Below are 18,419 nucleotides of genomic sequence, written 5' to 3' on the forward strand. Positions count from 1 at the left end.
ACCCTTCATTCGCATTTCACTCCTAAATTAATCCATACAAATTGGATAATTTTTTTTTAAACATTAGCCTACAACCAAGGCTGTACAGTGCGACACAATGTCGTGGTGCTATGAAAGAATCTGTCGGCAATGAATGAACTTACTGCGATAGCCTGAGTGAAAAAAAGATTTTCGTGGAGTGAATCTGGGTCACGCTATATACTTGGTACTTGTAGTCTATCGTGCGATTAAAGACCATGTCCCTGTCTGCGTAGTCTATACATCCAACACCAAATCCCATAATTCCTAGCGAAACTAAACTGAATGTGGCCGCTTCCTTGGCTTTAAATAATAATATGGCTCTTGCTCCGCAAGAACAACGGAGTGGATAATGGATATCAGTCCATTTTATGACAACCACGTCCGATGTGGAGAGATGATAAGATGATGATGATTGACGTGATGATGTGATGATTGATTGACGGGGACACGGAAACTTCTAACGTTCAGGATCAGCCATGCATTACGTGAGTACCCCACTATTAGGACGTGAAATACTGTCTACTTAAATTGACACCGCGGATCAATAAAGTATCAACCTATCTATCTATCTAATAATGAGACAATATGCAAATAAGATAATACTAATAATCCTCTGTTCCCCATATATGAAATGAAAGTGGCTTGCAACTTTACTGATGGTAAAATCACTGTTTATTTCTCGTTTTGCATAGTATTACATTCCACTTCTATAAACAATCAAAGTCCTACCGTAAGAGCCTCATACGGGTCAATTAAACCTTTTTTATTAGTCTTTCCTTCGAGCTAAGTTGGACTGAACATTTCACTGTCAAAAGCGCAAATGTAAATAAGGTTGCGTTGCAACAGTTTTCAAAATAAAGGTCATATATACAAATACCTCTCAATTCTTATAAAAAAAAGTCCCGGATATACATAAACATTAATTGGCATAGATCTCTATAAACGGCCCAACACATTGATCACTTTAGGCACACACTGAAACCAGTAACATCACAAATATGAAGCAGGTAATTACCCATACAAATAATAAACCTTTCATGGGGTTATTTACAATAATAATAATTCATTTGATTTCTAAAGCACTTTTCATTGTGAAACAAATGTATGCAGAGTTTCTTGTCCTCCTGATTAATGGTGTGTGTGTGTTGTGATGATCTCATTCAAGGAGCACTACACAAGCGCGCGCACACACACACACACAGTTTGTTGTTTTTGTTCTATTAGTGATTTACACACTCTCAGTTGGTTCATTATAAAAGATACAAACCTGAAAACAAACGCACTTAAATGTTAAATAAAAGGACCACAGTAATGAGGCAGGAGGAACATATTTTTTTAATAATGGTAAAATTGTTATTTAAAAATGTGCCCCTAAAAAATGTTTTGCCCCTAAATTTCTCATTTAGGGGCAAGTGTGGCCCTAGTGAAAAAGCTTAGCGTACAGCCCTGCATGAACATTCACTGATAATTGGTCTGTAGTGGAGTCTACAAGGTCTACATTGCCGGACCTTGTAGACTGACATAATTCTGTGCATAGTTTAGTCTACACAGGCCATATTTCAAATAATCAAAATCTTACTTCATTCATCTTAAACATTCTTGATTTGGGGGATTGGTAGTTCCCATGAAATCTGAAGTTGTTCAAACGACAACAGCGATCCACCTTGAATTAAATCACACAGCCGTGTTGGCTGTGTCACAGTCACGAAAGGGGCTACTTAATTCATTAATCCAATCCACTTTATTTATAGAGCACATTTAAAAACAACAAAGTTTACCAAAGTGCTGTACAAGTCCCACAACATAAGATAAAAAAATAAAATAAAAATATAAAAAATAAAAATAAAATTATTTTTAATTCAAAGCTTTGAATTAAAATCGAAGCTCGGCCCCGAAGCTTCGATTGCTTTTTAAACTAACTTTTTGAACAACAATTTATTGAACTGGAACACATGAGCACTGGGATTGATATATGTTCTCTCTTCCACTCCTCTCCTATCTCATCCCGTCCTCTTCTCTCCACACCTCGTCTCGTGTCCGCTCCTGTCTTCTCTTCCTACTCTTCTCAACTCCTCTCGTAATCGTAATCAAAATTAATCGTTGTGAGGTTGCATCGTTTCACCCCTACTACTCTTACTCTGTAAAAGCTTTTGTAAATCAAACTGGTTATAGTTATGAGAGCTAACGTTGGCTAGCTACTGTACCTGGCGCTGGCTAACTGGCTCGTTATGAGAGCTAACGTTGGCTAGCTACTGTACCTGGCGCTGGCTAACTGGCTCGTTATGAGAGCTAACATTGGTAGCTACTGTACCTGGCGCTGGCTAACTGCCTCGTTATGAGAGCTAAAGTTGGCTAGCTACTGTACCTGACGCTGGCTAACTGGCTCGTTATGAGAACTAACGTTGGCTAGCTACTGTACCTGGCGCTGGCTAACTGGCTCGTTATGAGAGCTAACGTTGGCTAGCTACTGTACCTGGCGCTGGCTAACTGGCTCGTTATGAGAGCTAACGTTGGTAGCTAGTGTACCTGGCGCTGGCTAACTGGCTCGTTATGAGAGCTAACGTTGGTAGCTACTGTACCTGGCGCTGGCTAACTGGCTCGTTATGAGAGCTAACGTTGGCTAGCTACTGTACCTGGCACTGGCTAACTGGCTCGTTATGAGAGCTAACGTTGGCTAGCTACTGTACCTGGCGCTGGCTAACTGGCTCGTTATGAGAGCTAACGTTGGCTAGCTAGTTAGCAAGATTGCACTGCTTACTAACTAACGTTGATAAACCCACGTTTACCACACAGTTAAAACACAGCTACTTACATTTGAGGATAAACTTGCATAAGAAGTTTCACTCAAGTTTCACTGTAGATGCCAAGGCTCCCTTGGCTCACCAAGTTGCCTGCATCAAATTCCAACATCCAATATACCATATAGGATGCCAAGAGCATGCTCTACAAGAGTGGTGCCCAACCAGTCGATCGCGATCGACAGGTAGATCGCGGGCTGATTTTAAGTAGATCTCGATTAATAAAATTAGATAAAAAAAAAATCAACTCTGCCTCTCTTTGTTAACTACAACAAGCAATGCTGTTTGGTATTTAATATGAGGTCGGACTCGGCACTGACAGATTTGTGTTCATTATGCTGCTTTTATAAAGCCTCAAATGACGGCTTACAATATAAGATTTTGGCTGGTAGCTCTCGGCTAGGCGGTAAATTAAAAAGTAGATCTTGGTTCAAAAAAGGTTGTGCACCCCTGCTCTACAACATGGGATCATCCATTTCTATCTACAGTAAAAGCTGTAAACATGTAAAGGGTTTTTATAAACTCATGTTAATTATGTGCTCAATAGTTCAATTTTATTACACATCATCCAATAAAAATGTTCAGGACAACTGTTTCTATTTCCATGTAATAGGTCACTTTTTCTCAGTTTCCATGCCTTTACATACCTGGAAAATGAAAAAATTAATCCCATGTTTTCCAGGTACCGTGGGAACCCTGTAACCAGGGAGCGAAATTAACTTTTTGACTCACCGGCCAGTGGCGGGTAGATGGGAAGAATCTACCCACCAAGCATATTTCTTACCTGACAATTTTTTTTTATTAAAATAAAATATATATATATTTTATATAATTTTTTTTTTAAATAAAATATATATTATATAATCATACTTGTAGTTGTATTATCTGCGAGACATCGCCACCACGCAATAAGTCAAAATGCTCGCTATCTGCAAACAGCTCCACTGTCTGTGTGTATACTTGAGTAGCCTCCAGCTCCAGCAAGGATTCTCCGGCCCTGCAGCTAGACCCTATATTCAGCTAGACCAGGGGTGGGCAATTATTTTTCCCGGGGGGCCAAATGAGCAACTGAAAATATGTTGGGGGGCCGGGCCAAAATTCCAAACTCAATTATGCATAATATAAATTTTATTTCTATATAAAAAGCAGTAAATGGCATTGGTTTGACCCCTGGTAAGAGTGTATGTTATTATTTGGCAATTAAAAGGTGAGGTTAGCTTTCAAAAATATAATTTATTCAAATAGAATTTATTTCCAAAATGATAAACAAAATGTGAAACATTAATAACAAAGGGCATTTTGAGTTTCATATACTATTGAAACAAGGATTTTCTTAGCTTTCTAAAGACATCACATCATCTTATAGCAAAAATAAACAAGACATGTCACTGAACTGTGTAAAGAAAAGTGTCCCAGTTTTGTAGCCTTTTTTACTTTACATGCCTATATTAAACATTTAATGTTTTCAGAACTGTGCAAAAAAAAGAAAAAAAATATCAAGTGTCCCATTTCACTTGTTATATTTCCACATTTTAGTGTTCTTCAGTTCTTTTGTTTTCATTCAGTGTGAGAAATCCAGTCTCTGTTGAGCTTTAACAAGTCCATCAAAGTCAGGTTGCATGTCTGAGGTGGAGATGCGAAGCACAGCTGCCAGATGTTCATCAGTGAGAGAGGATCTGTACCTGGACTTGGTAAACGTCATGACTGAGAATGTCTGTTCACATATGTAGGTGGATCCAAAGAGAACCAACATCTTCTGAGCATGTCTCCTAAGCGTATACTGTGCGTGTGAACGTTGACATGAAAAAAATAAAAAATAAAAATAAAAAACATTAAAAAAATATATTTGTTTTAATTTTTTTTTTTTTAAATTTAATTATCATGTAATCTTTCGCGGGCCGGTCAGAATCATCCCGCGGGCCGGATCCGGCCTGCGGGCCGTACAATGCCCAGGTCTGAGCTAGACCCTACATTCAGCATGCAAGGATTCTCCGGCGATGCAGCTGGACCCTATTGGTATAACGTTACGTTCTTTTGTCAAATCACATTCAACATGCACTCAGCTAGAATACGCATTCAATCAATGTTATAAGACATTGATATCAGGAGCTATCTGTAGCTACTGCTAGCCCGGTAGATAACGTTAAGACAATTTAGTTTACTGGGACAGATAGATCTAATGTGAGCTAGCTAACGTGAGCTAGCTAACGAGGGAACGGAGGTATTATGCACTCGAGTCGACTATTGCTGGAGCATTTGTTGATATCAGCAGCTATCAGTAGCTAGCCAGCTAGATACCGTTAGACAATGCCTCGTCATGTATTAAACTAAAAGTGAATAGTTGACTGGGTCATTGTTTAAACAGTAACGGTAGCTCATGGAGGTCCGATATAGACTAGAGCAGACTGCCCGCATATCGCAATGGTGGCGTTTCAGGAAGTAAACAAGCCAAATGAGAGCTTCCGATTGGTCATTTGCTTTCTTTCTCATGAAACCAGTCACGTCACTCTACTGTGATTGGACCGTTGACTTGAGTGCAATGTGGGACTTGTAGTTTTTTAACGATCTCGCGGCGGGGAAAAAAAAGACGAGAGGCTATAATCTGTACTCGCACAATCAAAATAAGAGTATCGTTATGAACTACACGTCTACACGCCACACGGCGGGCAGCCCTCTAAGTGTCAAGCGCCAAAGGTAAAAACTGAGCGCCCCTGGCGGGCGGCGGGCTTTAGTTTCGGTCCCTGCCTGTAACTGTGCTGTATAGTGTCTATAACTCTATTTAAACATATCACTGAGCTGTATAGTGTATCTAAACGAATCATAGTGAGCTGTAGTGTCTATAACTATCTAAACAAATAATAACTGAGCTGTAGTGTTTATAACTATATCTAAACGAATCATAACTGAGCTGTATAGTGTTTATAACTATACTTAAATGAATCACAACTGAGCTGTATGGTGTCTATATAACCATATTAAACTAATCACTGAGCTGTAGTGTCTATTCTAAACGAATCATAACTAGGGATGTCCGGATCGCCTTTTTTTGCTCCCGATCCGATTCCGATCATGTGATTTTAAATATCTACCGATTCCGATCGTTCCCGATCCGATCTTTCACATTAGTAATCAATTTTGACACATTTTTGTCAGAAACTGGCGGAGCAAGACAAGTCCCTCTGTTGGCTATAGTAGAGCCATATGAAATCCGCGTTCACGGAATCGCGGAATTAACCAATAAAAATGGAATCAACTGCAAAACGTGGAATATTGCAGAATTTGGCCTAATCTGGACTGAAATTGTGTTTTTGGGTGGAACGTTTGGTGCACACGCGACCGGGGAGGCGGGGACGCTATAGCGTGTTACACACAACACAGCGGTGCTCAAGCGTCTGGCTGCTTCAGTGTTAACATCGTCAAGAAGCTAAGAAATTCTGCAATAAGCCCTCAATTCAGAGCAGAACAGTATCCTAATGACTTTTATGCCTCCGGTGATAAGGTGTTTTGCAAATTCTGTCAACGTTCCCTGGACTGGACCCGCAAAAACACTTGCGACACTATTGTGATTAAATAGCTATAACTAGAGCTGCCGCGATTACCGCATTACCGCGGTATCGCTGTTACATCACGGCCACCGCAGAGTAGGCTGAATACCGCGTCACCGCTGGTTTTTATAATAATAATAATAATTTACCCTCCTCTCGTTGGGCTTGCGGCTCTGCAGATATACCCTACTCGTCTATCGAGGTTCCAAGCGACCCTATTGGGTACCAGAAAAGTCACGTGAAACATTGCAGACCACTGATTGGTCAGAAGAGAGACGCGTCACACGTTTTTACGTCCTGAATGTCAGTTCATCACAACAGCTAATAACGTTAGCTTTAACTCTCCGCCGGAGTGGACTATCATCGCTCTTCAGGAGTACTAAACGAGACATAATGATTTTACGGTCTGCAACGAATGTTATAATAAAAGCCCTTCGTTCTATACACTTGTCTGATTGAAAACGTTATTAACAGACCGCAGAATGGGACAACTCAGCAGTCAGCACGCTCTGAGCAAAGAAAGGAACTGAGATATGAATAGAGTATTGCTTGCTATGGTCCGGTAAATACGCTGATGTTATTGAACGCATAACTATATAATGTCAATGCCACAAAACGAATGCCTTTATTATAAAGTAGTAACTTTATAGTAATAATAATAAGAAAGGGTCGGGGGGGTGCCCGCGACACCGAGTGAACTGCGCATCCGTGTTTCACTTTCAATAACTAATGCGTGCTTGCCGAATCCCAAACAATATTCATGCTGCAAAGTCATCCTCTAAAGATAGACATTTAGACTAGAGGCAGGCTATAGGCTATATGCTATAAAGAGTAGACTACTACTAAAAAAAAAAATGCATTCAAACTTTTTTTTTAATTTTTTGTGTGCGTGCGGTAAAAACCGCGGCGGTAGGAAATATTTTGCAAATTTGTGCGATAAGGAAATAATCAATACCGCGGCAGCTCTAGCTATAACGTTAGGACATGATAGCTTCTAGCTAAATCTAGTGCACCCATCCATTTGTTTAATGCAAACGATTGTCATTATACACTGCCCTTTATAATCTAAATAAACTTAAATAGCTATGAAACGTTACAGTACATAGGACTATAGATGGAAATGAAAGCTTCTTGCTAAATCTGGTGCACTCATCCATTTGTTTAATGCAAACGATTGTCATTATACACTGCCCTTTATAATCTAAATAAACTTAAATAGCTATGAAACGTTACAGTACATAGGACTACTATAGATGGAAATGATAGCTTCTTGCTAAATCTAGTGCACCCATCCATTTGTTTAATGCAAACGATTGTCATTATACACCGTCCTTTATAAACGAAATAAACTAAACTAAAGGTGCCTAAATTATGCATTACTATATTTCATCACAATATAATAGATATAGCTAGGCTAACATTGTCATTGTGATAATGTCAGTAGTAGCTAGCTGTATCTATTGTTTACACTTGAAATGTGTATTTTTATTTTGTCACAATATTAATTGAAAAATATTGTGTAAAATTGAACTGTATTTCTGAGTTGCAGCACTTAAACACATTAAATGGACTGTTATATCTTATTCAATTGTGGACATTTATTCATTCCCACTTATTAGACACTATTTCTGATGGTAAAATGAGCATAAAAAGCAAAATACAGAATTCTGAAATATTAAAACGGAAAAAACGGAATTTGGGAAAATATTAAATGGAATTTGGAAAATAATAAAACGGATTTCATATGGCTCTAGCTATAGTCCCTGGAGGGGCGCGAGCGAGGCGGCTCTTTACATTAACCCTGAGAAATGTGCTTCATGAGAAATATTAAAAGTTTCAATATATGTTTGCACATTAGTATACATTCAGTGTTCGACTTACGGTCTGAAACGCCGACGATAATCCTTAGTCACAGCAAATAAATGACGTTATCCAGGTGAAAAGTTAGTCTTAAAAGTCCGCCTCCAGGCTCCAGCCCGCTGCTTCATGAGTTGTTCCTCCACACGGAATGTCGTCCTTGCAAACATTGCAATTGCTGTTGGACTGGCTTGACTTTCTATTTTAAAATGCTTAGTTCCAACTTCCAAACCTCTAGCTGTTCAAGTGAGTGGATAACAGTGTTTCGGGAGCAACGTGTTGTACTGTTGCAGGGACCGAAACTAGAGAGCGCCACTCGCCATTGGCGCTCAGTTTTTTACGTTTGGCGCCTCCCACTAAGAGGTCTGACCGTCGTGTGGTGGGCAATCAAATAGTCATGTGAAAACCGAAAATCATGGTCCAATTCTTTAGCGGAGTTCTCACTCACTGTCTCAGCACAGACATGCAGCGCACCGCGCACTGCTGCTGCTGCTACCCCTCCCCACCTGTTTCTGTATGCCTGCATGTAAACAGAGGCTATTGCCTCACCGTGACGTTAGTCTAGTCAGTGTGGGACCTTCGTGAGATAACGTTAGCTACCGTTACAAAATGACCCAGTCAACTATTCACTTAGTTTAATACATGAGGCATTGTGTAACGTTATCCAGCCGGCTAGCTACGGATAGCTCCCGACATCAACAAATCCTCCAGCAATAGTCCAGTGCATAATACCTCCGTTGGCTAGGTAGCTCACTAGTCACTACGAAATGTCGCAGTAAACTAAATAGTTCACTGAGGCGTTGTCCCAACGCCATCCAGCAGTAGCTACAGATAGCTCCTGACATCAATGTCCTACAACAACATGCGTATTCGAGTCCCTGGCTTACATCGCATGAGTGAGGGCTGCTGAATAGGGTCCAGCTGTAGCTCAGGAGAATCCTTTTGCATCCTGAATGTAGCATTTAGGGTCCAGCTGCAGCGCCGGAGAATCCTTGCTGGAGCTGGAGGCCACTCGAGTATACACACAGACAGTGGAGCTGTTTGCAGACAGCGAGGTGGCGATGTCTCGCAGATAACACAATCACAAGTATGATTATATAATATATATATTTTATTTAAAAAAAAATTATATAAAATAATAATAAAAAAAAAATTATCAAAAAAAAGTTGGCAGGTAAGAAATATGCTTGGCGGGTAGATTCTTCCCATCTACCCGCCACTGGCCGGTGAGTCAAAAAGTTAATTTCGCTCCCTGGTTGTTGTGATGTGAGCGTGTAGCCGGTCTAAATAAAGGGAATGTGTTTGTTGCAAAGGTGTAAATTAAAGGGAATGTTTTTGTTGTGGACAATTATTCTGCTCTGTGTGACAATAAATACATTAATGATATATTATATGTAATTTAAAACCAAAACTAAGGCCTCCGTATGAGTTTAAGACGTGAACATGGTCATGTTTGTTGAAAAAAAAAAATCTTTACTGCCGATTTTTATTTAATTTTTTTTTTCGATCCCGATCCTCTGAAAAGCACGTGATCGACGCCGATTCCAATCACGTGATCGGGACATCCCTAATCATAACTGAGCTGTATGGTCAGGGGGCGAAATTAAAGCCCGCCGCCCGCCAGGGGCGCTCAGTTTTTACCTTTGGCGCTTGCCACTGAGAGCCCTGCCCGCCGTGTGGCGTGTAGACGTGTAGTTCATAACGATACTCTTATTTTGAAAATCTGTGCGGGTCTCATTTCCGGCCCAAGCGCAGCTAGAGTCATAATATCGATGGCTCCGGCAGTTAGCAGCATTCGGTTCGTATGATATTCTTATTTTGAAAGAAACCGTGGCAACGAGTCATATCCACCCAGCCGGGCCAGCCCTGCAGCGGGATACTATTGGCTTCTGCTCGTATCAACACAGATGCCCGCAGCTCTAGTGCTAACGTTAAGCTCTCAGAATGGTAGCAGCTCGCCCGCAGCATCTAGTGCTAACGTTAAGCTCTCAGAATGGTAGCAGCTCGCCCGCAGCATCTAGTGCTAACGTTAAGCTCTCAGAATGGTAGCAGCTCGCCTGCAGCATCTAGTGCTAACGTTAAGCTCTCAGAATGGTAGCAGCTTGCCCGCAGCATCTAGTGCTAACGTTAAGCTCTCAGAATGGTAGCAGCTCGCCCGCAGCATCTAGTGCTAACGTTAAGCTCTCAGAATGGTAGCAGCTTGCCCGCAGCATCTAGTGCTAACGTTAAGCTCTCAGAATGGTAGCAGCTCGCCTGCAGCATCTAGTGCTAACGTTAAGCTCTCAGAATGGTAGCAGCTCGCCCGCAGCTCTAGTGCTAACGTTAAGCTCTCAGAATGGTAGCAGTCTGCTCTAGTCTAGATCGGACCTCCATGAGCTACCGTTACTGTTTAAACAATGACCCAGTCAACTATTCACTTTTAGTTTAATACATGACGAGGCATTGTCTAGCGGTATCTAGCTGGCTAGCAAATGATAGCTGCTGATATCAACATGCTCCAGCAATAGTCGACTCGAGTGCATAATACCTCCGTTCCCTCGTTAGCTAGCTCACGTTAGCTGAGCTCTATATGTCCCAGTAAACTAAATTGTCTTAATGTTATCTAGCGGGCTAGCAGTAGCTACAGATAGCTCCTGATATCAATGTCTTATAACATTGATTCAACGCGTATTCTAGCTGAGGGCTTGATGAATGTGATTAGATTAGACCAAAGAACCGTAAGGTTATACCAATAGGGTCCAGCGGCAGCGCCGGAGAATCCTTGCATGCTGAATGTAGAGTATTAGTATTAGGGATGGGAATCGAAAACCGGTTACGGTTGGGAACCGGTTCCTAATTGGCCGATGCCTGGAACCGTGTGGCTCCCGTGACTTTCGATTCCCTTATCGCTGCCAGGTTTTTCCTAGTTGCGCAATAATGTTAGCGTTAGCATGTAGCCATGGCAGACTCTATTTGATTCATTAAGGGCTCGAAATTGCCTGGGTTTTGGTAATATGCTCCCGAAATGCTCCCGCTGTTTGGCTACTTCTATGTGCAGTGAAAACTACTTGAATGCTTTAGAACCTAGTCATTGATTTAGTTTAGGGTGAGCTCAAATTTGCCGCGGAGCTATCGCTAGCTAACGTGAGCTAACGCTATTTAATCAAGCTCACAAAGAGAGATAAACAGCTGACAGCAGATAGTACAGGTACAAATACAATAAAACAGCGGGTGGGGACTGTTGTGTAAACCTTGTACTCTTTAGTTCACATATAATAAGAGCCGGATTGTTTGTTTACTAAGTCTCTACTCTGAGTCTGTCAGACAGGAAGTACCATGGTGCAACATACAAATGTGTCCGTGTAGCAACACAAGCCAATACCTTACAGGACAGGGGCCCGGGGAGGGAGCTCTGTGTGTCTGTGTGTGTGTGTGTGTGTGTGTGTGTGTGTGTGTGTGTGTGTGTGTGTGTGTGTGTGTGTGTGTGTGTGTGTGTGTGAGAGAGACAGAAGTCAGAGGAATAACGACCTGTTATTCAATAGATTAAATTAGTTTAAGAATAAAAAAATAAATACATTTTAAGAGAATCTCAAATACATTATTTTATTTAAGTGTAGGCTATAGTTAATGTTTTATTTTTTACAGTTTTTGTATTTTTCTGACATGGTAAATGGCTGCTTTTTTATATAGCGCTTTTATCCAAAGCGCTTTACAATTTGTTCCTTACATTTTATCCAATCACTCACACATTCACACAACGACGGCGGAGGCAACCATGCAAGGTGCCAACCTGCTCATCGGGAGCAGTTAGGGGTTAAGTGTCTTGCTCAAGGACACACCGACACGCTGCCCGGGAGGAGCGGGAATCGAACCGGGAACCTCCGGATTGCCAGACGACTGCTCTACCTCCCGAGCCACTGTCACCCCTGACATGGGGGCTCAACAATAAATGACAATCAGAAATGTCAAGTTGCATGTTGTTATTCTAACCAGCTTAGTTCTGTTGCATTTCCAATTTATTTATTTAAATTATAAATTGATCAGGTATCGATAAGCGAATCGATAAAGAATCGAATCGATAAGCAGAATCGATAATGGAATCGTATCGATAAAATCCTATCAATTCCCATCCCTAATTAGTATAGGGTCTAGCTGCATCGCCGGAGAATCCTTGCTGGAGCTGGAGGCTACTCAAGTATACACAGACAGTGGAGCTGTTTGCAGATAGCGAGCATTTTGACTTATTGCGTGGTGGCGATGTCTCGCAGATAATACAACTACAAGTATGATTATATAATATATATTTTATTTAAAAATGTTTTTTTTTATATAAAATATATATATATTTTTTTTTAATCAAAACAATTTGGCAGGTAAGAAATATGCTTGGCGGGTAGATTCTTCCCATCTACCCGCCACTGGCCGGTGAGTCAAAAAGTTAATTTCGCTCCCTGTGTATGGTGTCTATAACCATATTAAACTAATCACACATGAGCTGTATAGTGTCTATAATTATATTTAAACACATCACTGAGCTGTATAGTGTATCAAACTAATCATAACTTAGCTGTATAGTGTCTATAACTATTTAAACTAATCCCAACTGAACTGTATATAGTATCTATAACTATTTAAACGAATCATAACTGAGCTGTATAGTGTCTATAGCTCTATTTAAACTAATCATAACTGAGCCGCGTCTATTTTAAACTAATCATAACTGAGCTATATAGTGTCTATAACTCTAATCACACTAATCATAACTGAGCTGTATATTTTCTATAGCTTTATTTAAACTAATCATAACTAAGCTGTATAGTGTCTATAGCTCTATTTAAAATAATCATAACTGAGCTGTGTCTATAACTATATTTAAACTAATCATAACTGAGCTGTATAGTGTCTAGGGATGGGAATCGAAAACCGGTTCCGGTTGGGAACCGGTTCCTAATTGGCCGATGCCTGGAACCGTGTGGCTCCTGTGACTTTCGATTCCCTTATCGCTGCCAGGTTTTTCCTAGTTGCGTAATAATGTTAGCGTTAGCATGTAGCCATGGCAGACTCTATTTGATTCATTAAGGGCTCGAAATTGCCTGGGTTTTGGTAATATGCTCCCGCTGTTTGGCTACTTCTATTATGTGCAGTGAAAACTACTTGAATGCTTTAGAACATACTCATTGATTTAGTTTAGGGTGAGCTAAAATGAGCCGCGGAGCTATCGCTAGCTAACGTGAGCTAACGCTATTTAATCAAGCTCACAAAGAGAGATAAACAGCTGACAGCGGAGAGTACAGGTACAAATACAATAAAACAGCGGGTGGGGACTGTTGTGTAAACCTTGTACTCTTTAGTTCACATATAATAACAGCCGGATTGTTTATTTACTAAGTCTCTACTCTGAGTCCGTCAGACAGGAAGTACCATGGTGCAACATACAAATGTGTCCGTGTAGCAACACAAGCCAATACCTACAGGACAGGGGCCCGGGGAGGGAGCTCTGTGTGTCTGTGTGTGTGTGTGTGTGTGTGTGAGACAGAAGTCAGAGGAATAACGACTGTTATTCAATAGATTAAATTAGTTTAAGAATAAAAAAAAAAAAAAATTTAAGAGAATCTCAAATACATTATTTTATTTAAGTGTAGGCTATAGTTAATGTTTTATTTTTTACAGTTTTTGTATTTTTCTGACATGGTAAATGGCTGCTTTTTTATATAGCGCTTTTATCCAAAGCGCTTTACAATTTGTTCCTTACATTTTACCCAATCACTCACACATTCACACAACGACGGCGCAGGCAACCATGCAAGGTGCCAACCTGCTCATCGGGAGCAGTTAGGGGTTAAGTGTCTTGCTCAAGGACACATCGACACGCTGCCCGGGAGGAGCGGGAATCGAACCGGGAACCTCCGGATTGCCAGACGACTGCTCTACCTCCCGAGCCACTGTCGCCCCTGACATGGGGGCTCAACAATAAATGTAAATGACAATCAAAAATGTCAAGTTGCATGTTGTTATTCTAACCAGCTTAGTTCTGTTGCATTTCCAATTTATTTATTTAAATTATAAATTGATCAGGTATCGATAAGAGAATCGATAAAGAATCGAATCGATAAGCAGAATTGATAATGGAATCGTATCGATAAAATCCTATCAATTCCCATCCCTAATAGTGTCTAGAACTCTAATCACACAAATCATAACTGAGCTGTATCACACTATCATAACTGGAGGTACATTGGGTTATTTATTAAAGACTGTTTGTTTTGTAGCATCTTTTCTATGTGGACCTTTTCCTATATTAGAGAGGTCCATTAGAACACCTACCTCTCTTAGAGGTCCATTATAACACATACTACCTACCTCTTAGAGAGGTCCATTATAACACCTACCTTAGAGAGGTCCATCAGAACACCTACCTCTTAGAGAGGTCCATCAGAGTCCTAGCTCTTAGAGGTCCATCAGAACACCTACCTCTTAGAGGTCCATCAGAACACCTACCTCTTTGAGAGATCCATTAGAATACCTACCTCTTAGAGAGGTCCAATAGAACACGTACCTTTTAGAGAGGTCCATTAGAACACCAGAGAAGATCTTCTCGCCGACCTGGAACGACACCACCAGCGCGTCATCAATGATGTGGTCAAGCGACACCCGCACCTCTGAACCGGGCGTCAGCTGAGCCACAGAACCAGGCGGCACGGCGGGCTTCGACTCGGCACTACTCGACTCCGTGACGCTGGGGTCGTTTCCCATCTTATCCTGCTTTAAGTTCGTCTCTAGTAACTTACGTTTTGGCGAGCGGCACGGCGAGGAGGAACAGGAGTCCTGGCGACGCCGCGCCGGGTTATTAACAACCGAACCCGGTTGACACGCTAGGGGGAGGTCGTCGGTAACGACAGAGTTACTATGCGTTCCAACGCTAGAGGAAAAATCACAATTACTATTATAACTTGTTCCCACGTCCATGGGCTGCGGTCCCTGGAGCGACGAAGTCTCCGTGTTAAGATCCAGCGACAGAGCGCCTTCCGCGGCATCCTTGCGCCTAACGGAACCGGTCTCGTTACCAACCGTCTCGGGGCCCGGTTTGATGAAAGCTCTGTAACTGTCGACGTCCACAGACTGGGTCCTCCTGGAGAGTGAGTGACGGCGACACTCGTTCGCCGTCACGTTCGCGGTGGGCTCCGCCGGTTCGGCCAGGGACGGTCCGGCTTCCGTCGCGGGCGGGTGCGCGGGGAACGAGTGCAGGAAGACCGCCGACGGTTGTAGCTCCTTGAGGAGGATGCTCTTCTGATACACCGCCGTGACGTTACCGCTACTACAGCCGACCTCCGCCTCGACCGCTACCGGGGAGAAGACGTCCAGGGCCAAACGGTCGGACGACATGTATTCAGATAACAGTTCGTTGTTGTCGCCTGATGTGAGAACCTCGTTGCTGTCCTCTTCGCTGCGCGCGTCCTCCGCTACCGCTGCAAGCGAAGGGGCTTTTCCCGCCGCGGCTTGGAGCTCGAGCTCGGGCCTGACATGGCCGCGTTCCTCCTCCACCACCACATCCCCATCCTTCACACGGCGAACGACGAGGCCTGTGATCGGCGAGTATTCACCGGGCTTGAGGTCGGTCCCGACCGCCGATTCTCCCGTCCTCGACTCGAACTGGACATCGTCGCGCGCTGCCGTTGTTGTTATTGTTGTTGTTGTTGTCGGAACAACCGCAGCTCCTGGCTCTGCAGCCACGGCCGCCATTTTCCTTCCGCTGTGCTCGCAGCAGCCAGGACCCCCTCCCATCCTCTCCCCCTACGAGAGCGTCACAGAACCCGCCCTCCTCAGAAAATGGTCCCTTCCGATTGGTCGGCGAAATACAGCATTGTGTAGTTGTGTGGTTTTATAGTCACGCCGGTCAAAAGAAACCCCCCTGGAAACGTCCTCTCTGATTGGTTTGTATTGTTTGTTCAACCTTCTGACAATCAAAGGATGGAAGTATCCTTTTTTTTTTTTTTTATTATTATTGGTCTTTTTCCCCCTCCATTTTCCGCCGATTTTCTCCCATCCCAATGTTAGTCGTATGCCAATTCCCAGTCCCCTCCTGGTCGCTGCGCACTTACCCCCCACAGTCAGATCATCTGGGAGAGTGGAGGCTACCACGTGCTTCCTCCGACACACGTCCAGCCAATCACCGCTTCTTTTCACCTGGCAGCGCGGATTCTCATTGAGAGGGCGTAGCGTGTGGGAGGACCACACTATCCCCCTCACGTCCAATCCGCGCTTAGCAGGCGCCCCGACCGAACTGTAGGAGTCGCTGTTTACAACGACCCGGACCCACCCCGCCAGACGGCCAGCCAAGCTGGTGACAACCCCGGAGCTGTGAGCTGGATTCGAACAGGCAAATCCAGCTCAGCTCCGGGGCTGGTGACGAACGCAATCTCCGCTCGGCCACCTAACCGCGGAAGTATACATTATAATATATTTAAAACCCATCTGGAAACATTCTGTTAGGAGAAAAATATCAAAGGATGTAAATATATATTATTATTATAATATATTTAAAACCCATCTGGAAACATTTCAGCAATAAATTAAATCGTAGGCTATTGTGAATTTAATGTTATCAGAAAAAAACTATGAAGTGTACAAAGCTACTGCACGCATCTATAATTCCACCAGAATATTAGATTAGATTCAAATGTATTGTCATCATGCAGCACAAGTACAGTACAATGAAAATAAGTTTGGCATCCAACCAGAGTGCAAATGTAACAGTAAAGTAGTAGTAATATACAATGTACATGTGTCATGTGATTAAACTGGGTATACAATATATAAAGTAGTACTACTAGTGCTAATCACTGAACTCATCCATCCCTACACCAACACCCGCTCACTCAGATCTGCCGATCAGCACCTCCTGGTGGTCCCCAGGTCCAGGCTTAAAACAAGGGGTGATCGAGCCTTCCAGGTGACAGCACCAAGGCTCTGGAATGCTCTCCCCCTGGACCTGCGAATTGCCCCCTCTGAGAACTCTTTTAAAAAACAATTAAAAACACATTTGTTCAGACAGGCTTTTGGTCATGCATAGGCACTTTTTTTCTTGTCCTCACTGTTTTATAGTTTTTGTTTTAATTAGTGACTCATGATTTTATCCAAATTCTTTTATTCTACTTTTTATATCTGGTTTCACTGTTTTTAACTGCTGTTTGTTGTTGTTGTCATTTATTTCTGATTTTGTTTTTATTGTGTTTTTATATTAAGCTGTAGTGTAAAGCACCCTGTGCATTCGTGCTGTGAAGGGTGCTATATAAATAAAGGTCATTCATTCATTCATAATCAGATGTATACAGAGTTGTAGCATTATTATGTACAGTGTTACAGGTATAAAGACACTATGGATGTAATATATTACAATATACTTAAAAACCATTTAAAAACATCTTAGCAAAAAAACGTTTAAAGGATATTATGAATTTAATGTTATCAGAAATCAACTATGAAGTATTATATTGTTATTAATATGCATTTCTGTTTATACCTTAAGTGTATATAACCTATAATATAAGGTCCTATAATAATAACTATTCAAGTTATTATTGTTATTATTATAATACAGGGCGGCTAAGTGGCGCAGTGGGCAAGGCGCTCGCCTTCGAGCCCAGCTCTCGGCGTTGCTTCCGGCTTGGCTGGTCGTTCATACTAATACAATTGGCAGTATTAGGGGGTGGGAAAGCCGGTGGGTGGGGATCGGACGTTGTGGACAGCGACTCCTACAGGTCGGTTGGTGCGCCTGTACAGCAGAATCAGGAAGCATCTGGGGCAGAGTGAGCCTCCCACGCAGTGCAGGTGAAAAGATGCGACGGATGCCTCCTTGTGTACCGGAGGGGACACGTGATGCAAGGCTTCGTCCACATTGCAGCCGACCAGTGGGAGGCATGGTCTAACAACGTTCGAGACAGGGGAGGGTAGAATTGGACAATATACGAAATTGGGATGGGAGAAAAATAGAAAATGGGGAGAAAAAAGTAGATACAAAAATAATTATTATAATTAGGGCTGTCAGTTTATCGCGTTAATTAGATGAATTAATTACACAGCAAATTATCGCGTTATGAAAATTAACTCAAAATGAATTACAATTTTTTTTTTTTTTTTTAATATTTTTTTTTTATCTCATTCATTCCATAAGAACGTAGAATACACATTACAGACTTTTTTTTATATGGGCCATTTGCAT

At 42.0% G+C, this 18,419-nt stretch overlaps 1 protein-coding gene across 1 annotated transcript in view; it reads right to left on the reverse strand.

The window, feature by feature from the left end:
• Positions 1-15,940, reverse strand: part of pwwp2a (PWWP domain containing 2A) — a gene marked incomplete at its 5' end in the record, with an annotated part of 37,144 nt that extends 21,204 nt beyond the window's left edge. Inside the window, one exon of the mRNA XM_084320678.1 lies at positions 14,757-15,940. Within this exon, the coding sequence (XP_084176804.1) occupies positions 14,757-15,940 (1,184 nt within the window). The remainder of the gene's footprint in view (positions 1-14,756) is intronic.
• Between the last annotated feature and the right edge of the window lie 2,479 nt (positions 15,941-18,419).

Source organism: Notolepis coatsorum (genome assembly GCF_963971535.1).
Source record: "Notolepis coatsorum genome assembly, chromosome: 8".
Lineage (NCBI taxonomy): Eukaryota > Metazoa > Chordata > Actinopteri > Aulopiformes > Paralepididae > Notolepis > Notolepis coatsorum.